At 40.1% G+C, this 22,557-nt stretch overlaps 1 protein-coding gene across 4 annotated transcripts in view; it reads left to right on the top strand.

Moving 5' to 3' along the window:
- The window catches only part of KDM2A (lysine demethylase 2A), a 119,110-nt gene that overhangs the window by 56,825 nt on the left and 39,728 nt on the right, over positions 1 to 22,557 (top strand). For all 4 annotated transcript variants that reach the window (XM_021077215.1, XM_021077212.1, XM_021077210.1 and 1 more), the window contains 6 exon segments: positions 8,040 to 8,178; positions 9,362 to 9,440; positions 10,370 to 10,416; positions 14,906 to 15,084; positions 20,912 to 21,018; positions 21,385 to 21,478. Coding sequence is in view for 3 of the 4 variants with exons in the window: in XM_021077212.1 (XP_020932871.1) it covers positions 8,040 to 8,178; positions 9,362 to 9,440; positions 10,370 to 10,416; positions 14,906 to 15,084; positions 20,912 to 21,018; positions 21,385 to 21,478 (645 nt within the window). In the remaining variant the exon portion in view is untranslated.

The following is a 22,557-nucleotide window of genomic DNA, read 5'->3' as shown; positions in this document are numbered from 1 at the left end:
GATTGGCTTTTTTCAGTTATCATGTTTTCAAAGATCATCTGTGTTGTAGCATTTATGAATACCTCATTCCCTTTTATTGCTCAGCTATATTCCAGTGTATGGATATATACTATATTTTATTTATCCATTTGTCGGTTGATGGACCCTTGGGGTGTTTCTACTCTTTGGCTATAATGAAAAATGTTGTTATGAACGTTTGTGTACACATTTTTGTGTGGACATACATTTTCATTCTCTTGGGTATTTATCTAGGAATGGAACTGCTGGGTCATATTGTAACCCTCTTTTGCCAGAGGAACTGCCAGACCAGCTTCCAAAGGGGTTATACTATTCTACATTCCCACCAGCTGTGTATGAGGGTTTTGTTTTTTTCATGTCCTCTCCAGCCCTTATCTGACCTAGTAGGTATGAAGTAGTATCTCATTGTGGTTTTGATTTGCTTTTCTGTAATGACTGATGTGCCAGTGACTAAGAATGTTTCATATGCTTATTGGCCAGTTGTATATCTTTGAAAAATACTCACTCAAACCTTTTATTTTTATTTGTTCTTTTCATTTTGAAGTTGTAGGAGTTCTTTATATATCCTAGATATTAGAACCTTATGAGATACATAATTTTCAAATACTTTCTCTAATTCTGTAGACTGCCTTCTACCTTTCTTGATAGTGTTTTTGAAGCAAAAAGTTTTAATTTTGAAGTCTGGTTAATCTGTTTTGTTGTTGTTACTTGTACTTCTGGTGCCTTATTTAAGAAACTGTTGTCTAATTCAAAGTCATGAATATTTGCACTGCATTTTCTTAAGAACTGTATAGTCTTAGCCTTTAAATTTAAGTCTGATTCTTTTTTTTTTTTTTTTTTTGGTCTTTTTAGGGCTGCACCTGTGGCATATAGAGGTTCCCAGGTTGGGGGTTGAATTGGAGCTGGAGCTGTGGCCTACACTACAGCCATAGCAATGCTGGATCCCAGCCATGTCCTTGACCTACACCACAGCTCACAGCAATGCCAGAACCTTAACACACTGAGCGAGGCTGGGGATTGAAGCAGCAACCTCACGGTTACTAGTCAGTTTTGTTTCTGCTGTGCCACAATGGGAACTCCAAATGTACTGATTTTTTTTTTTTTTTTTTTTTTGTCTTTTTGTCTTTTTTGTTGTTGTTGTTGTTGTTGCTATTTCTTGGGCTGCTCCCTCGGCATATGGAGGTTCCCAGGCTAGGGGTTGAATCGGAGCTGTAGCCACCGGCCTACGCCAGAGCCACAGCAACGCGGGATCCGAGCCGCGTCTGCAATCTACACCACAGCTCACGGCAACGCCGGATCGTTTCGTTAACCCACTGAGCAAGGGCAGGGACCGAACCCGCAACCTCATGGTTCCTAGTCGGATTCGTTAACCACTGCGCCACGACGGGAACTCCCTGATTTTTAAATTTAGTATTTTCAGAAGTTGCTGTCGTGGTGCAGTGGTTAACGAATCCAACTAGGAGCCATAAGGTTGCAGGCTTGATCCCTGGCCTTGCTCAGTGGGTTGAGGATCCAGCCTTGCGATGAGCTGTGGTGTAGGTCACAGACGCGGCTCGGATCCCGCATTGCTGTGGCTACAGCTCTGATTTGACCCCTAGCCTGGGAACCTTCATATGCCACGGGAGTGGCCCTAGAAAAGGCAAAAAGACCAAAAAAAAAAAAACTTAGTATTTTCATAAACACTTTACAGTGTTATTTGTTGTAATAAGCATATTAATTATATTTTATGTAATAGCGTTATATATTATATGTAAGCAAGCATTCTATTTACAGAATATATATTAACCTTGAATGTTTTTCTATAGAAAGTCTTACTTTATTTGACCTTTAAAAAATGATTTTTTCCTCACCCTATTCTACTCCCCCAAATATCTAAGAGAAACAGATGGTTGCTAGCATCAGTGAGTATTCTCTGCTCGGAATTCCTGACTTCCTGACTCTTATCTGCTATTTTACTTTTTAGGTGTATTATGTAAAGACAGCCCTTTCCATCCTTCTTTTTTACCATATCGTTAGAAAAGAGAATGCCAGAAATTTCTTTGTAATAGTTGATAGTTGTTTGCATCTCTCTTTGCACCATTGTCTTTTTCCAACACCTAACCATCTAGAATAGTGATAGTATAACTAACATCTGCATCCTTTTAACTTGATTTATGTTAGTAATTGAGTTAATCTTAAGTATTCCATTTATGTGGCCGTTTTTACCGTTTAATATAGTTAATTACCACCTGACCAGTAGTGGTAAATATCTTTATTTAAAATTTTTTTTTTTTTGGCTTTTTTTTGGCTTTTCTAGGGCTGCTCCCACAGCATATGGAGGTTCCCAGGCTAGGGGTCTAATCAGAGCTGTAGCCGCCAGCCTACTCCACAGCCACAGCAATGCTGGATCTGAGCCATGTCTGCAACCTACACCACAGCTCACGGCAATGCCGGATCCTGAACCCACTGAGCGAGGCCAGGGATCGAACTCTCAACCTCATGGTTCCTAGTCCGATTCGTTAACCACGGAGCCATGACGGGACCTCCAGGAGTGGTAAATATCTTTAAAAGCAGTTTTTAAATTCTTTTTATTATTTGGGTTCTGGAAAACATGAGATTACCATATAGTTTGGTCATCTGAATAGAATAATAGTGATTGGTTACACAAGAGTACAACTCACCAGGAGTTCTTGTTGTGGCTCAGTGAGTTAAGAATCTGACTAGTATCCATGCAGATGCAGGTTTGATCCCTGGCCTCACCCAGTGGGTTAAAGGATCCAGCACTGTTGCAAGCTGCAGCATAAGTCGCAGATGTGGTTTGGATCTGATATTGCTGTGGCTGTGGTGAAGGCCAATAGCTGTAGCTGCAATTCACCCTCCAGCCTGGGATCTTACATATGCCGCAGGCGCACCCCCACCCAGTCCCCGCAAAAAAGAAGAAAGGTTACAATTATTACAGTTCACTGTCAAAACCAGAAAGTACAAATTGCTTTTGAGTGAAAACATTGTTGGAATAGATATCATTATTCAGTTGGTGACATAGTGACACTGGGTTCAGCGAGGGCTGGTGTCTCTGGGAGGCCCAAAATGTCCTTTAGGTTGCAAAAAACACCTCAAATTAAAAAAAAAAGGACGGGGGGAGTTCCCCTTGTGGCCCAGCTGTTAACAAATCTGACTAAGATCCATGAAGATAGGGGTTTCGATCCCTGGCCTCGCTCAGGGGGTTAAGGGTCTGGTGTTGCAACAAGCTGAAGCCTAGATCACAGATGCAGCTTGGATTCAGGGTTGCTGTGGCTGTGGTATAGGCCTCAGTTGCAGCTCTGATTCGATCCCTAGCCCAGGAACTTCCATATGCTGCAGATGGAGCCCTAAAAGAAAGGAAGGAAGGAAGGACAGAGAACTTCTGGGTACCATGTAAGAAATGCTGGGGTGATCAAGGTTGTTAGGTCTTGAGTGAAGGAGAATCGGTAATGATTGGCTTAGGAAATGTTGAAGTTTGAAAATATGATTATGATTTTTTTTGTGACAAGCATATTGGAACTTATAGTTCAAATGAATGATTTCCTTTTTCTTTTGAATTGAGGTATAATTGACATACAATATAATATTAGTTTCAGTTGTACAACATTCAGCATTTGTTTACATTGCTCACTGGTCACCACAATGTCTAGTTACCGTCTGTCACCTTACAAAGGTAATACAGTGTCATTGACCACATTCCCCCATACTTTACAGTATATCCCCATGACTTAATTATGTTATAACTGTAAGTTTATATGTTTTAATCCTCTTAACCCATTTCATTACCCACCCACCCCCATCCCCTGTGGTAACCACCAATCTGTTCTCTTTATGAGTCTGGATTTTGTTTTATTTTGTTTTGTTTTTTAGATTCCACATATAAGTGAAATCATGTGGTATTTGTCTTTCTGTCCGACCTATTTCACTTCATACCCTCAAGGTCTATCCATGTTGTTGCAAGTGACAAGATTTCGTTCCTTTTTATGACTGAGTATTCCCTGTTGTGTGTGTGCATGTTCAAGTACTGCATCTTTATTCATTCATCCATTAATGGACACTTAGATTGCTTCCATATCTTGACTATTATAAATAATGCTGCAGCAAACATAAGGATGCATATCTTTTCTAATTCATGTGGTTTTTTTTGGTTTTTTGAGGAACCTTCATACTCTTTTCCTTAGTGGCTATACCAGTTTACATTCCCAGCAACGGTGCACCAGAGTTCCTTTTTCCCACATCCTCACCAATACTTAGAATTTGTTGTTGTCTTTTGATAATAGCCATTATTATTATTATGCACCCTCGACATATGGAAGTTCCTGGTCAGGGATTGAATCTGAGCCACAGTTGTGACCTAGCAACGCCAGATCCTTTAACTCACTGCAGTGGGCCGGGGATCGAACCTGTGGATCTGTAGCGACCTGAGCTACTGAATCAAATTCTGAACCTGTTTCGCCATAGCAGGAACTCCAGATAATAGCCATTCTGACAGGTGTTGAGATAATATCTTATTACGGTTTGGGTTTATATTTTGATGATTAGTGATGTTGAGCATCTTTTCCTTTGCCTATTGGCCATATGTATATCGTCTTCGAAAAAATGTTTATTCAGATCCTCTCCCCCTTTTTTAATCAGATTAAAGTTGATTAAAATTTATCAGATTGTTAATTGAGTTGTATCAGTTCTTTGTATGTATGTTGGTTGTTAAACTCCTTATCAGATAAATGATTTGCAAATAGCTTCTCTCATTCAGTAAGTTTCCTTTTAATTTTGTTGATGGTTTCCTTTGCTGTTCAGAAGCTCTTTATATTTTAATTTTTAAATTTTTATTGTTTTAAAATTTTTTTTGTTTTTTAGGGCCAAACCTGCGACATACAGAGGTTCCCAGGCTAGTGGTCCAGTTGGAGCTGCAGCCGCTGGCTTACAGCACAGCTCACAGCAACATCAGATCCTAGCCAAGTCTGTGACGTACACCACAGCTCATGGCAATGCCAGATCCTTAACCCATTGAGCAAGGCCAAGGATCAAACCTGCAACCTCATGGTTCCAGATTTGTTTCCGATGCACCACGACGGGAACTTCTGGAAGCCTTTTAGTTTGATGTAGTCTCATTTTTTTTATTGTTGTTTTCCCTTGCCTTTGGAGTTTTTTTGTTTGTTTGTTTGTTTGTCTTTTTTGCCATTTCTTGGGCCACTGCCGCGGCATATGGAGGTTCCCAGGCTAGGGGTCTAATAGGAGCTGTAGCCACCAGCCTACGCCAGAGCCACAGCAACTCGGGATCTGAGCCGTGTCTGCAACCTACACCACAGCTCATGGCAACGCCGGATCGTTAACCCACTGAGCAAGGCCAGGGATCGAACCCACAATCTCATGGTTCCTAGTCGGATTCGTCAACCACTGCGCCAGAGCGGAAACTCCAGGAGTTTATTGCTTAAGTTTTCCTGGTCTTAGGTCTTAGTTTTAAGTCTGACCCATTTGGAGTTAATTTCTGTACATAATATAAGACAGTGGTCCAGTCTCATTTTCCTGCCTATAGCTGTCCAGCTCTCCCAGCATCATTTGTTGCAGAAACTGTCCTTTCCCTGGTGTATATTCTTGCCTCCTTTGTTGTAAATTAATTGTGTATATGTGGTCTTACTTTTGGGTGCAAACAAATGCTTTCTGAAAGTGATTATTGTGGAAACTACATTTATCCCGTTGGTATTGCTCTTGTTCTTTGACATTTCTGGAACTCATCTTTTGAAATTCTCTTCAAAGACATTAAATATGGGATAAGGTGATGAAGAGAACTGAGTGTAAGAATGGTCAGTGAAAATATCACCCCATTACCCTTCAAATACAAAATTTAGTACCTAAAAATATTTGGACCAGTGATCGGCATTTTTAGAGCATTTTGAGAGATCTACTCAAATTAGGTCTTTTGGCCTTTGAGCTGTGACTTACAGCAACAAAAGGTGCTAGGTAAGAGTGTTGTACGGCTTTCTGCTGTATTTGGGAAAGATAGTAGGTATCCTTCGTGTCTCTACCAAAACTGGTAAATTGAATCTTGCTCTCTTCTGGTGTGTAACAGTCAATTTTATTTTCTTTATTTCTTATGATTTATTTCTGCTCTCTCCCTGACCCCATTCCCTCAGAGACCTTTCTCCAGTGTCTCATTGTCCTGTGTGTTTGTATCAGTTCAGGTGCTGTGTAATCAATTCTAGATCATCAATATCTAATTTTAAATACCAGGGTAGGTTGTTCTTAGCACACACTAGGGTAGGGCTGCTTTACTATCCCCTCCCACACCAGTTGTCCCATGTGTATGTATTCAAGAAATGTCAGCAAATTTGCAGCATAAGCAATATGTTACCTTTAAAAAAAAAAAAAAAAAAAAAAAAGCTTGTGAGATAATTCACATACCATGCAATTTCTTGTTTAAAGTGTACAACTCAGTGATTTTTAGTATATTCCACAGAGATGTATAAATATCACTATTGTCTAATTCCAGAACAGTTTTAATTACTCCTGAAAGAAATCCGTATTGTTAACAGTTACTTCCTAACCCACCCTCTCCCCAGCCCCTAGTAACCATTCATCTCCTTTCTGTCTCTGTGGATTTGCCCGTTCTGGGTATTTCGTGTAAGTGAAATCATATAATACATGGTCTTTTGTGTTTGGCTTCTTTCATTTAGCATAATGTTTTCAAGATTCTTCCATGTTGTAGCACATGTCAATACTTCATTCCTTTTTATAGACAGATAATATTGCACTGTGTAAATATTCCACATTTTGTTAATCCACTCATCAGTTGGTCCATTCATTACTTGGGTTGTTTTTGGTTATTATAAGTAATGTTCTGCTATGAACACCTGCATACAAGTTTTTGTATGGACATGTGTCTTAGTTTTTTTGGATATAAACCTAAGAGTAAAATTGCTGGTCATATGATAACTTATTCTGTATTTAACTTTTTGAAGAACTGCCAACCTGTTTTCCAGAATATCTGCAGTATTTTACATTTCCATCAGCACTGTGTAAGGGTTCCAGTTTCTCCACGTTCCCTCCAACACTTGTTATTGTCTACCTTTTTGGTAATAGCCATAGTAACGGCATGAAGTGGTGTATCGTTGTGGTGTTAATTTGTATTTCTCCTACTGACTGATGATATTGGGCATTTTTCATGTGCGTGTTAACCATTTGTGTATCTTCTTTGGGAAGACATTATCCTCAATGCCAAATACTGATGGTCTACTGTTTGGAATGTTGTTTAGATTAACTTTCCTTATCTGCTGTAAAAGAGGTTTTGTTTCATTAATTCAAACATTTTAGTCTATTCTCTCTCTTTTTTTTTTTTTTTTTTTTTTTGGTTTTTTTGTCTTTTTTTTAGGGCTGCACCCAAGGCATATGGAGGTTCCCAGGCTAGGAGGTCTAATCGGAGCAACAGCAATGCTAGATCCAAGCCGTGTCTGCGACCTACACCACAGCTCACGGCAATGCTGGATCCTTAACCCACTGAGTGAGGCCAGGGATCAAACCGGCCACCTCATGGTTCCTAGTCGATTCGTTTCTGCTGAGCCACAATGGGAACTCCTGGTCTGTTCTTGAAGATTGTTTTAGAAAGTTAATCAAGATACGGCCTTACCCATGAAAAAAATTATGTTTTGTTTCCTGGCCTGAAATGTCTATAAAGACAATTTGTTCCTACTCTGATAAGCAGTAGTAGACAAAAAATGTTTAGTAGCCCCTATTTGATCATATTTTTGCTGTAAACTTATATCTCTAGGCTCAAAGAGTTAGCAGAAGTAGAATTTACAAGTAGGGAACCCACTGACTCATTAATATTTTGTTAATATTTTGTATATTTTGGGAATATTAGCTGACCTTTATTTGAGAAAAAGATCTATAAGGCAAGGAAAATTGATGCTTAACATAGAGACTGAAGTTGAAAGTAGCACTTTGCACATGTAGGGGAAACTGTGATCACTTTTGGATAGGCACGAAAAAAGTACGGGATTTCATCCTTATGTTCCTCTCCCCAGCGTGGTACCATGCGACGACGCTATGAAGATGATGGCATTTCAGATGATGAAATTGAAGGGAAAAGAACTTTTGACTTGGAAGAGAAACTCCACACCAACAAATATAATGCAAATTTTGTTACTTTTATGGAAGGAAAAGGTCAGTATCATTTGGGTTCAGAACCTTGATGTAGGAAATTACTGACTTTGGGAACTGTGGGCTCAACATCGCTGCAGCCAAAAAACTCCCTATTGATGCTAGGATGCTCTTTATCTTTATTTTCTCTTATTACACAGTGCCACTCATGTGTCATCCCCCTCCCCAGTCCTCTCACTGAGTGAGTCATTTTTTACTGTGTTAGAAGAAGCAAACATTTATTTATTAGGGCAAGAGTGTTGGAATTTTTCCCTAAAGGCCTCTTCCTTTTTCTTCTATTCCTTGGTTCGGGTTTAATTAACAGTAGTATTATAGGACTTCCTATTGTAACTTAGGTTAAGAATCTGTCTCTGTGAGGATGACCGTTTGATCCCTGGCCTTGCTCAATGGGATAAGGATCCAGCATTGCTGCAAGCTGCCATGTAGGTTGCAGATGTGGCTTGGACCCAGTGTTGCTGTGGCTGTGCTGTAGGCCTCAGCTGCAGCTCCAATTCAGCCCCTAGCCTTGGAACTTCTATGTACTGCAGGTGTGGCTGTAAAAAGGAGGGAAAAAAAAAAAGAATTGAACAATAAAGTTCCTTTTATGTATGTATCTTTCCCACGAAAATTGAGGAGGGATTCCATGTGTACCATGCAGGTTTTTATTCCTTGGAAACTGACAAGGATGTCATGGTACATATTGTAGTGAACAAAATTACATTTTTAGGTTATTGGGAGACAGGGTAATGATTTCTGCTTAGGATTTATGAGATGACTCACTAGTACTCCCCTGTTGGGTAGACTCTTAATTATTATGGAAATATAAATTTAGCAAGCCCCTTGAGCCCTGTTCCTAAGGGAACTCTCCTTATATGTAAGAGATGCTTCTTGGTGTTCCCCTGTGGAACAGCAGGTTAAGAATCTGGCATTGTTGCTGCAATGGCATGGGTCACTGCTGTGGCACAGGTTTGATCTCTGGCCTGGAAGGTTCAACATGTTGCAAGCATGCCCCCCCCCCCCCACCCCCCGCCCAGAAAAGAGAGAGATGCTTCTTAATAACAAGTATGTATCATCTAACAGCAAAACTCTATACACAGAAATAGCAAACATCCTCTCTGCCTTATTACTTAGGATCCTTTTTATAGTCCTTTTATCTTTTTCTAGCTATATTCTTGCCTTTCTAACAGTTGTTTTCCTATGGTAACAGATTTTAATGTAGAGTATATCCAGCGTGGTGGCTTAAGAGACCCTCTGATTTTCAAGAATTCTGATGGACTTGGAATAAAGTAAGTTCTATGTTGATTGGATGTAGTTGCAAAATGTCCATGTTATATCCAGGGCTTTAGAGAAAAGCAGTAGATAACTGAAATAATTTCCTATTTAGTTTTAAAAGTATGTCTTTTTCTCTTTTTGTTATAAAACCATTCATGGTTGTTATAGGTAAATGAGAAAATATAGATGAGCTATAAAGAAAATAAATTTAGGAGGTCCCATTGTGGCTCAGTGGAAATGAACCCAACTAGTATCCCTGACCTCGTTCAGTGGGTTAAAGATCTGGAGTTGTCTCGAGCTTCGGTGTAGGTTGCAGACATGGCTCAGATCTGGTGTTGTGGTGTCTGTGGTGTAGGCCGGCAGCTGTAGCTCTCAATTCAGCCCATAGTCTGGGAATTTTCATATGCTTCAGATGTGGCCCTTAAATAAAAAAGAAAAGAAATCAATTTAAATTTCCTGAGGGAGTTCCCTTCGTTGCACAGTGGAAGCGAATCCAACTAGTATCCATGAGGATGCAGGTTCAATCCCTGGCCTTGCTCATTCGTTCCGGGATCCAGTGTTGCCGTGAGCTGTGATGTAGATTGCAGACATAGCTTGGATCCCAAGTTGCTGTGGCTGTGGTATAGGCCAGCAGCTGTAACTCTGATTCAACCTCTAGCCTGGGAACTTTCACATACCATGTGTGCGGCCCTAAAAAGCAAAATAAAATAAAATAAATCTCCTGAAATCTGTCACCCTGCGATAATCACTGTTAACTTTTTCCCGTGTATTTTTTCCTATGTGCATATGTGTGTATATATAAACATTTATATTTAAAATATATTTTAAATCCTCAATATGAAGATTGATGTGTCCTGATTGGGGAGTTGTTAGTATTTTAAGGAAAAGCTCACCCTGACTAGAGAAGTGCGTCCCATTGTACTTACTGGTGTTTGTTTCATAGGATGCCAGATCCAGACTTCACTGTGAATGATGTCAAAATGTGTGTGGGTGAGTATTAAACTTGAGGCCTTTGACTGTCTTTGAGGTAAAGATTTAAGAAAACTGGGTCTTAAATCTCCCACTGAGATTTAAGGCTTAGGAACATTGAAGTGTATATTCCACTGAAGTATACATTACTTGAAGTAGTTTCTTCATTGGAAACTAATATTTAGCAACTGAGAATTTTCTCAAAGGGAGTCTCAAAGTTGCTTCATTTCGTACTGTTCACTAGACATAGAACATTTCAACCTCCTCTTTTCCTACGTAGCATTTTTTCACTGTGCATTGTTCCTTCTTTCTGTGAAGAGTCTGCCTTCCAGGGCAGTCTCCCCAGGAAAGTGAAATTTTATATCTCTGAGCCAAGAATGAAACTTCATTATTATCCGTCATTCTCTTCCTTTCCCTAAAAGCCATAGAGAGATTTCCAGGAAATTTTCACCAATAAAAATTTGGTAACTTGGCTACAATTTGAAACTTTGGAAGCTGAGAAGTAGATACATTAAAATTTCTCTTCATCAGTGATTGGTTAACTTGAGTCTTCAATCAGATTTATATTATTATTATATTCAAAATTTAGGAAAAGGAAGCAAACTAGAATAACCAATTAAATAAGAAAACGACTTCCTGGGGTCAGTCAGTAAGGGTTCAGGTCAATTTTCTGCAAATCATTGGTGTTCACTGTGATGCTGAGACATGCCAGGATCCCAAGGAATTCAGAGGCAGTCACTCGCCTGTACATGATAAGGCAGTAAAATGGATTAAAATATTTTAGAAATGTTTCTAACAGGACATGAAACAAAAGGAGTTTTCTTATCCTTCCTTCCTAACACTACAACTTCTGTTGTGTTTTGTCCTCTATGCTGAAGCTCCAGCGTTCTTTGAAATTCAGTCTTGCAATACTTGATCTTGGCCACTTGAGGGCTCTTTTTTTTTCTTTTTTTTTAACCGGATAACTTCTGTTTATCCAAGAGGTAAATGTCCTAGGTAGAGGAAGTTTCTCTCATTTCCTGTATTTTCTATTCCCCTCCCTCTTTCTGTGTTAGATTCTAGCTATCTGCTTGCCACTATGCATTTCCTATTACTTAGCACAGTCTATAGAGTATAGTACCTACTCAGTAAATCTGCTTAGTAATTGCTTTCCTACTCTTCAGAAGACAGGGCTCTTGGGGGCCTCAGAAAACCTAGTACTTGAGTACATATTGGCCCATCACTTGACTTCTTTTCTTAATGGACTTCCAGGAAGTAATTTCTTGGATCCTAAAGTTAATGAACCACCATAGCTTTTCTCTGTTGAGTAGGCATTCTTACAGGTTTGTGGTTGACAGATGATCTGCATCAGAGTCATCTATGATACTTGTTAAAAATATGGACTTCTTGCGGCCCAGCGGTAATGAATCCAACTAGTATCCATGAGGATGCCAGGTCGATCCCTGGCCTCACTCAGTGGGTTAAGGATCTGATGTTGCTGTGATCTGTGGTGTGATCGCAGATGCAGCTCGGATCCCTGGTTGCTATGGCTGTGGTGTAGGCTGGCAGCTGCAGTTCCCATCGACCCCTAGCCTGGAAACTTCCATATGCCACAGGTGAGGCCCTAAAAAGCCAAAAAAAAAAAAAAAAAAACCAAACAAACAAACAAAAAAAACATTCCATCATGTAAACCTTATGTAATGGGATGCATTGATTTTTAAGTGTGGACTCAAACACAACTGGCTGGTTTCAAATTCTAGCTCCACTAATTCCTAGCTGCATAACTCTGGACAAGTTAAACGTGAAGAACAGTGTCTGGCACATAGTATGTGCTTAATGAACGTTAGTTATTACTACGACTGTCATTATTTTATCTAAATGCTCTGATAGCATTAGCAGAGTGGAACTGTGCTTGCTTTGACCTACGTTCTTTTTTTTTTTTTTTTGGTCTTTTGTCTTTTTAGGGCTGCACCCATGGCATATGGAGGTTCCCAGGCTAGGGGTCTAATCGGAACTGTAGCTGCCAGTGTACACCACAGCCACAGCAACGCAAGATCCGAGCCACATTTGCAACCTACACCACAGTTCACGGCTAAGCCACATCCTTAACCCGCTGAGTGAGGCCAGGGATCGAACCCAAAACCGCATGGTTCCTAGTTGGATTCGTTTCCGCTGTGCCATGGGCGGGAACTCCTGACCTGCGTTCTTAAAGGAAAGCAATAAGTTTTCTTTTTAAAAATTATGATAAAAATACAAAACCTAAAATTTATCATTGTAATAATTTTAAAGTGTCCAACTTGGTGGCATTAAATATATTCATAGTGTGCAGGCATCACAAATAGCTAGTTCTAGAACTTTTTCATCACCGCAGACAAACTCCACACCATTAAGTAGTCATTCCCCATTCCCTCCTTCCCTCAGGGCCTGGCAGCAACTAATGGACTTTCTGTCTCTGTGGATTTGCCTGTTTTGGATATTTCATGTAAATGGAATGATGAAATATGTAGCCTTTTGTGTATGGCTTCTCTGACTTAGCATAATGTGTATCTGTTTGCAGTATTTCATAGTACTATTCCTTTTATGGGTGAATAATCCATTCGTTGTGTGGGTATTCCACAATTTGTTAATTCATCTATGGATGGACACTTGGGTCATTTCCACCTTTTTGCTGTTGTGACTAGAGCTGCCAAGACACATTCATGTGTAAGTTTTTGTTTGAACGCCTGAGTTTGATTCTTTTGTATATATACCTAGGAATTACTGGGTCATATGGTCATTCTTTGTTTAATTTATGGAGGAACTGCCAAACTGTTTTCCAGAGCAGCACCATCTTACATTCCTATTGCCAAAATCTGAGAGGGTTCCAGTTTCTCTGCATCCTTGCCAGTACTTTTTGTTTTCCTTTTTTTTTTTTTTTTTTTTTTAATTATGGCCGTCCTAGTGGGTGCGAAGTGGTATTTCAAGCCAATTTTGATTTAGCATTTGCCTTTTCTTCCAAACAATGAAGGGTAAGTTCAGTCCATCTTCTTGCGTCACTTATCTTTTTACGTGTATTCTGCCATATGTACTTCATTGTGGCCATATTCTTGTCCTGTTGCCCGTTGTCTCTTATCTTTAACTAGACTGTAAACTCCTTGAAGAACAGGGGATCAGGTTCCCAACACTACCTGGTATATCCACCAGGGCCAGGTATATATATGGTATGTGTTTGTTAATTTCTTAAATTGAACAATATTCTTGATAGACCAGTGGCAGCTTTTAATTTTTTCTCTCCCCTCCTTGACCACCACTTTTTTTTTTAATTAAAAAAAAAATTTGGCCACGCCCATGTTATGTGGAAGTTCTTGGGCCAGGGATCAAACCCATGCCACAGCAACAACCCAGGCCTCTGCAGTGACAACACCCAGATCCTTAACCCACTGCGCCAAAAGGGAACTCCTGATCACCATTTTAAAAAAAAAAACTGTTTAGTTCTACTGCCACTCCTATCTTCTCTTATGCTGTTGCTACTGCACGAAATTCTCTCTGTTGAATCTTGTTGAAATTGTATTTATTCCTCTAAGCCCAACTCAAATGTCTCTTCTTCCCTGTCTTTTTTCTAAAAGCATTCTCTGGTCAATCTAGTTTAAAAAAACTTTTCTAGTTTTCCTTTTATTTTTACTGCTATTTAATTGAGCACCTATTTTGTGTCAAACATTCTATTTTGTTCACTAAATCCTCACAACAGCCCACAGTGATATTATTCCTAAGTTATAGGAGAAACCATTAAAGTTCAGAGAAGTTTAAATAGCTTGCCCAAGTAATAGTAGAGCTGAGATTTTAAACTTAGGTCTCTTCGGCTCTGAGGCTGCTGTTTTCTCCTCCTATTTATGCTGCTGCCTTTGGCATTCTGCCTTTTATTGCGGTTGTTACAGTTGGTTGAGAATCTGATATAGATCTTTGTGTCCATCAAACTGTCTTTATCATTCAATAAATATTTACAGAATGATGAAAGGGGCATTATACTAGAAATAATTGACAGATTTGAGAAATAACTCTTTTAAACAAAACAATAAGCAGATTTAAATTTAATTTAGTGCTCACTAAATAGTAGATCCTTTATTCAGTTGTGGTACAGGTTAGGTGAGTCTTCAAACCTGCATCAAAGCCTTGTAACTCAGTGGATAAGAACATTGACTCTAGAGTTGGGCTGCCTGAGTTCTTGTTCTGCTTTGTCCTGCAAGTTATGTAACACCTATTTTCTCATCACTGAATAGTACTTAGTACTTAAAATTATTAGGATTGAGTGAGATGGTGAGTAAGGGTCAGTGCCTGACCGTACAGTGAACATGCCGTAGGGAGGAATTACCATTGTCTTTCCTCTTCTCTGTGATTTGATTTTCTGTTGTTACTTCTTTCAAGTGACAACTGTCTCCTATCACTGACTACCCTAAATAAAACAAGATAGTTTACTTCCACTTGTGTCTTATATTCTTCATATACTTAAGGATATTAGTGGCTCAGTAGAGATGACATGCATCTTTCATGACAGGGAGTCGTCGTATGGTGGATGTCATGGATGTGAACACACAGAAAGGCATTGAAATGACTATGGCTCAGTGGACACGCTACTATGAGACCCCAGAGGAGGAGCGAGAAAAACTCTATAATGTCATCAGCCTAGAGTTCAGCCATACCAGGCTGGAGAACATGGTGCAGAGGCCGTCCACGGTTAGTCTAATCATTTTTTCTACATCGTTAGCAAGAGGGAGAATTAATAACTTATACATAGAAAGATGAAGTTGAACAAGACAAATGATGAGAATAACTTGTATTTTTAGAAGGTTCATCATTTTCTAACATGACCTAATTTGATGTGGGGAGAGGCCATTCTGATAATTTAGACACATTAGCCTTTGCATGTAATAGAGTCGAGTCTTAAAATATATTTTGATCAGAACTATCAGTAGGAAGTTTGCCTAATAAATTTCTATCGTATTGGTTTATACTTGCAGAGATGTTTGGGGAAAAACTGATTTAGAGCCAGGTGGTTTTTGTTTATGAGATGGTTTCTTTTTTTTCTTTTTCTTTCTTTTTAGGGCCATACCTGCAGCATATGGAAGTTCCAGACTAGGGGTCAAATCAGAGCTGCAGCTACAGGCCAGCACCACAGCCACAGCAACACCGGATCTGAGCCTCATCTGCCACCTATACCACAGCTCACAGCAACACCAGACCCTTAACCCACTGAGTAGGCCAGGGATCGAACCTACAGCCTCATGGATATACTAGTTGGGTTCATAACTTGCTGAGCCACAACAGGAACTCCCTGTGGTTCCTTTTTTTTTTTTTTTTTTTTTGCTATTTCTTGGGCCGCTCCCGCGGCATATGGAGATTCCCAGGCTAAGGGGTCCAATCGGAGCTGCAGCCACCGGCCTACACCAGAGCCACAGCAACGCGGGATCCGAGCCGCATCTGCAACCTACACCACAGCTCACGGCAACGCCGGATCGTTAACCCACTGAGCAAGGGCAGGGACCCAACCCGCAACCTCCTGGTTCCTAGTCGGATTCGTTAACCACTGCGCCACGACGGGAACTCCCCTGTGGTTTCTTGAATAGATTCTACTGGATGACCAGTAGCAATAAACTGACAGCCTATCCTGAGGGACAGTTAGTGTTTGATGCTTAACTTTCCTGAAGGTAGATACTGATTTAACCCATCCCTTAGTAAAGTAGTGGCTATCTATAGGATGCTGAGAACACTCATTTCCCTGAGGGGGATTGGTTTCATTTTTTAAATTAAAAAATTTAATTTTTTAAAATGACTTAAAATTAGTCATTTTTGGAACGTTTTCTTATCTCAGAACTCACTTGAGTCAGGTACTCCACCTGGAACAGTGGAATTCAGAAGGTACTAAACATTTATTTAAAGTCAGTATTTTTTAAGTTCCGGGAGTTCCTGTGGTGGCTCAGTGGTAACGAACCTGACTAGTATCCATGAGAAGGCAGGTTCAAGCCCTGGCCTCACTCAGTGGGTTAACGATCCGGCATTGCCATGGTATGTGGTATAGGTTGCAGATGCGGCTCAGATCTGGCCTCACTGTACCTGGGTGGTGTAGGCCTGCAGCTGTAACTCTGATTCAACCCCTCGCCTGGGAACTTCCATATTCTGCAGGTGTGGCCCTAAAAAAGACAAAAATAAATAAAATCAGTAAGTTTCCAGTATTTTATTCTATCTCCACTTAAATTATCCTCATTGTACTCTTTACCTTTCAAAATTGAAATGTGGTAATTGTTTATAATACTGTTTTATATACATACATACATACATATATATTTATACATGTACATATGCACACACAGACACAAACATAGCTTCAGCTTACTGGTACATTGCATTATTATTACTAACACATTGGTATGTACAGACCAAAGAGAGAATGTGTTTTCACTATTATGTGAAGAAACAGTATAATTTTTTGTCATTGTTAATTGTTGTTGGAGATGCTACAAGAAATACAGAATTTCTCATTAAGAAAACTCCCCCCAAAAAATAGCAAAAATCCTTTTTATCTTAACTATCATTTTCCCTCATGTGAAAATATAGCAAGACAGGTGGTTAGAATTCAGCCTTGTTATTAGCCAAACAAGATGCACTTAATAAAGGATTCAGTAAGAGAGAGATGTAAGAGAGTTCCCTGGTAGCACAGCAGGTTAAGATCCAACATTGTCACTACAGTGGCTTGGGTCATTACTGTGGTGCAGGTTTGATCCTTAGCCTAGGAACTTCCACATGCTGCAGGCTTGGCCAAAAAAACATTAATTTCAGAGAGAGAGAGAGATGTAAGAATCACTGTAACATTCTTTTTTTCTTTTTACGGCCATACCTGTGGCACATGGAAGTTCCCAGGCTAGGAGTCGAATCAGAGCTACAGCTGCCAGCCTATGCCACCGCCACAGTAACACCGAATCCAAGCTACACATCTGCAACCTACACCACTGGATCCTTAACCCACTGAGTGAAGCCGGGAATTGAACCTGCATCCCCATGGACACTATGTTGGTTTCTTAACCTGCTGAGCCACAATGAGAACTCTAGTAATATTGTTTATAAATGTGTTCCTTGGGAGTTCCCGTCGTGGCGCAGTGGTTAACAAATCCGACTAGAAACCATGAGGTTGTGGGTTCGACCCCTGTCCTTGCTCAGTGGGTGAAGGATCCAGCGTTGCCATGAGCTGTGGCGTAGGTCGCAGACATGGCTCGGATCCTGTGTTGCTGTAGCTGTGGTGTAGGCCAGCTCCAATTAGACCCCTAGCTTGGGAACCTCCATATGCCACGGGTGCGGCCCTGAAAAGCAAAAAAATAAAATAAAAATAAATAAATGTGTTCCTTAAGTTTTTTAGAATTTCACTTTAAAAGCAGTAAGATTATAGCTATAAGAGGAAAAACTTGTCCTATACCATACTTTTCCATTCTTTTTTTGATACAGAATTTTTGATACATAATACCTACATTTTTATATATAATACCTAAATTTTTGGTACAAAAATACATAATTTTGATACATAAATTGATATATAATAAAGTGTATCCATTTTAAGTGTATGTTTTGGTGAATTTGACAGTTGTATTCATTTGTGTAATCTTTTACATAGACTATACAATTTCTTATTCACTCCAATCTTCGCACTTTAAGAGTTAGCTTATTAGTGTAAGAGCCTATCATATATGCTTTAGGTGCTAGAGGCACAGCGAAAAATAAGATCATTCCTGTCCTCAAAATGCTTAGAGTCTCGTGGGCCAGAAAGACCAGGGAAGGCATTTAAAAACTGCATTATGTAAGTGCTTTAAAAGTGAATAAATACGGAATGTTGTGGGAGCCAGTAGAAGGACCCACCTAACCTAGACTGGAGGAGAATTGGAGGAAGTGATACTTAAGCTTGACATGAAATAAAAAATAAGGCAAAGAGAAGGAGATAAGACTTCCAGGCAGGAAGACTAGTATGTGCAAAAGTAGGTGCAGGGGAAGTAAGGTGCTCCTCGTGGGTAGTAGCATAAAGTGGGGTGCTCCAGGGAGGAGAGCAAGATGATTTTGCTGTCATCCCAGCAGTAACTAGGAGTAGATGAAAATAGCAAAAATAAAATGTGCAGATTTTTTTGGTGATGGGGCAGTTAGTCCATGGAAGGCCATGAGTTGTTTTGCATGGTGTATGAATAGATTATTTCCTGGGTATTGAACTTCTTGCCAATTTGGCTCTGTATCGGTGCAGAACAGGTAGAAACTAGTGATTATCCCTATTGGAGACTTGTTCTCATATGAATGAGGCCATTTAGATCCTATCCAGATCCTAAAGATTAATCTAAAAAAACATATGAACACCTTACCACAATATTCTCTCTCTCCTTTTTTTTTTTCTGGCTGTGCCCTTGGCATGTGGAAGTTCCTGGGGATTGAACCTGCACCACAGCAGCAACCCAAGCCACTACAGTGACAGTCTGGATCCTTAACCTGCTGTGCCACAAGATAACTTCTTCACAGTATTCTCTTGAATAGTCAGATCATACTCCATACCATCAAATAAAGGGAGGCCAGAATGAGTGACTTATTGCTGTGAGAAATTCTAGCTGGAGAAATTCACTTTATTTAAAAAAATGCTCATGTGTTCCTAATTTTTCCTGTCACTGTCCAGATGTGAGAACCTTGTAGTGAGTGTATCGAGCAAGTTATAGTTACTCTTTATCTCGTTAAAGGCTTTCCCAAGGACATTACTGGGAGACAGGATATACTGGTCACTACATTAAGAGAACAGAAAGTAGAGTTTGTTTGATAGAAAGAAAGGAATCTGGGGCTCAGTTAGTGTTCTAGGCCTAGTGGTTGCTTGGCTAAAACTGTTGGCTCCCTGAGTAGAAATTCTTTGAGGCGTTTCCATCCTGGCTCAGCAGGTTAAGAATCTGACTAGTATTCACGAGGATGTGGGCTTGATCCCTGCCCTCGCCCAGTGGGGTAAGGATTCGGCGTTGCTGTGAGCTGTGGTGTAGGCCAGCAGCTACAACTCCAATTAGACCCCTAGCCTGGGAACCTCCATATGCTGTGGGTGTGGCCCTAAAAAGACAAAAAAAAAAAAGAAATTCTTTGAAATGGAGCAACAAATTAATCTTGATAGTTGCTCCTCATCTCGCTTATTTCAACTTACATATCATAATCAGTGATCCCTTCCAAACACTCTCCCACAGTTTGCCTCTGAGTCCACAGGACACCTGCCTCATATCATTATGCACAGATTGTATGCATTTAACCAGATATATATTGTAAGGAAAAGAAATTAAATACATACATAAGTTATAAAGCTTACCAGATACATGTTTTTATAGCCATAAGTTAGATACTTGCAATATCAATGCTGCGTTGGACTCAAGGTGGTTTGCCTCACACTTTACCTGCCTAAGACTGTTTCTTGGAGTTCAGTGGTTGGGGTGCAGATATTTGAAGGTATAGGACATGTTACAATTCAGTGTAAAATGATTAAGTAAGTTCAAACTGTTTTCACTTCTTGTTTCTTTGAGCACATATTTAAAACAGATTCCTAATCTCTGATAACATTATTTCAAAAACTTTTAACATGTATTTCTATGTACTCCTCACAGTGTTCCTTTGAGGTAAATTTTTCTCATTTTACAGATAAGTTTCGGAGGCTCACATATGATATTGAGAAAACATGGTAGACCTGGAACTTCTGATTCCTAACACAGTAGATTCCATAGTATATTCCTAATGCAAGGTTATAAATTCCTACTGAATTTCTCCACTCCTCTCCCCTTTCTTTCCTTCTTTAATGTTTTGTGTCTTAGCTATCTAACACTATTATGTCTTTGGCTAAGTTTACAGGTATCTTCCAGACAGTGCCTTTTATTTGAAAAAAAAAAAAAAAAAAAACCTAAAAAACAAAACCCAAACCAATAAACAGCTGATTATACCAGTATTGACGAGAGAGAGGGCTTGGTTGGAGACTGTTGCATAATTTAATGACTTCGTTTTGATCAGTGCCATGTTTCTGATAATGCTAATGGAACCATTAGTCTTTTTTTTTTTTTGTCTTTTTGCCATTTCTTGGGCCACTCCCGCAGCATATGGAGGTTCCCAGGCTAGGGGTCAAATCGGAGCTGTAGCTGCCGGCCTACACCAGAGCCACAGCAACACAGGATCCGAGCCGCGTCTGCAACCTACACCACAGCTCACGGCAATGCCAGATCCTTAACCCAGTGAGCAAGGCCAGGGATCAAACCCGCAACCTCATGTTTCCTAGTCGGGTTCATTAACCACTGAGCCACGATGGGAACTCCCGGGAACCATTAGTCTTTATTCTCACTTAATAAATAATTATTTCTAGAATGTTGCCTATTGACCCTAAGGTTCACCAACAGATTGTTTGCTTATAGTTAAATTGTAGTCTTTTAGTGCATATTTTGAGAATTTCTGTTTCTCTTGACTTTAAAATTCTCTTTAATCTCAACTCTTCCTTTGAAGCCTAAATATTTCTCCTCCACCCCTTTTAAAGGTGGATTTCATTGACTGGGTAGACAACATGTGGCCAAGGCATTTGAAGGAAAGTCAGACCGAATCAACAAACGCGATCTTGGAGATGCAGTACCCTAAAGTGCAGAAGTAAGTGGCTTACCCTGAATTTTCCTTAGTGCACTGTGGGAGACTAGAGTGATAGCAAGTAATGGCTCCTCCCTTAGGAGCTTTGCTCTGTGCCCTAAGTGATCAGAAAAATGAATTATTTAAAGAATAGACTTTAGTTCCAAAGGGAGAGTGTGTCTAAGAGAACATAGCTCATGATCACATAAAGAAAAAGCAGTATCCTTCTGATGACATGATGGTTTGAGCTTGCATTCCTCTCACCAACCGAGAGTTTATTAGCTTGAAGATAGAGGGAGTTGAGTTACACAAGGGGGAGATTGGGGCATTGTGGTGGGGAAAGTCATTTTTCTTGTTAGTGCACTAACGCTGATGCTTTTTTTGGGTCAGGTACTGTCTGATGAGTGTTCGAGGCTGCTATACTGACTTCCATGTGGATTTTGGTGGTACTTCTGTTTGGTATCACATCCATCAAGGGGGAAAGGTACGGTCATAGTTATGATAGGGGTTGGAATCTGAAGCTGGTTATGTGACTTTGCTTCATTCAGTTCGTGCATGCTTAATGTACTCTTGAAATGTGTCTATCAGAAGATTTTCCCCACTCATATCTGCAGAGGGTCATAGATTAAGTTGACCTTCTTGGCGAGAATCCAGTGGGAATTAGTATTCATCTAGTCCATTCTCAGTATACCAGTATTGGCACCAGTACTTAGTAAACCTTCACTGACCTGTTTCTAGACTCCCAAAGCGGAATTCTCCAAATGAAGACAGTGATTTTAGGAGGACAAGATAATTTCTCTACATGGAAGTATAATAGAGTAGTAGAAGGAAACATGAATTGTGGGTGCATTCACAATGAAATCAGCAAACCAGGATGCAAACCACTTTTTCCTGTATGGAGGCATTGGTATGAAATGTAGCCAGAGGAAACCTTTAAGTCCTGTCTGAGGATATAAATAGGTTTTGAAAGATTACCCTCATTCGTAAAGGGCCGTATTCCAGTTTGTCAGAACCTTCTGAATGCTGTATGAGAATTGAAATGTAGAATTAATATCAGAGGTTTACGTTATTATACTCTTATTGGTACCCTTTTTTCCCTTAAGAAGTGAATATAGGGCATTCCCATGGTGGCTCAGCAGTTAATGAACCTGACTAGCATTCATTAGGACACAGGTTTGATCCCTGGCCTCACTCAGTGTTGCTGTGAGCTGTGGTGTAGGGCACAGATGCAGCTCAGATCCCATGTGGCTGTGGCTGTGGCATAGGCCAGCGGCTATAGCTCCGATTGGACCCCTAGCCTGGGAACCTCTATGTGTCATGGGTGTGGCCCTAAAAAAAAAAAAAGTGAATGTGTCTATGAGAGAAAAGTAGAACTGGAATGAAAACAGCCGGTGCTGGAGGAAACAAATCTGGCTAGGAACCATGAGGTTGTGGGTTCAGTCCCTGGCCCCGCTCACGGGGTTAAGGATTTGGCATTGCTGTGAGCTGTGGTGTAGGTCACAGGCACGGCTCAGATCCCACGTTGCTGTGGCCGTGGTGTAGGCCAGCAGCTATAGCTTTGAT

The sequence above is a fragment of the Sus scrofa genome, chromosome 2 (genome assembly GCF_000003025.6).
Source record: "Sus scrofa isolate TJ Tabasco breed Duroc chromosome 2, Sscrofa11.1, whole genome shotgun sequence".
NCBI lineage: Eukaryota > Metazoa > Chordata > Mammalia > Artiodactyla > Suidae > Sus > Sus scrofa.
Note: the sequence above shows the minus strand (reverse complement) of the source record. Positions and strands in the feature narration are given on the sequence as shown.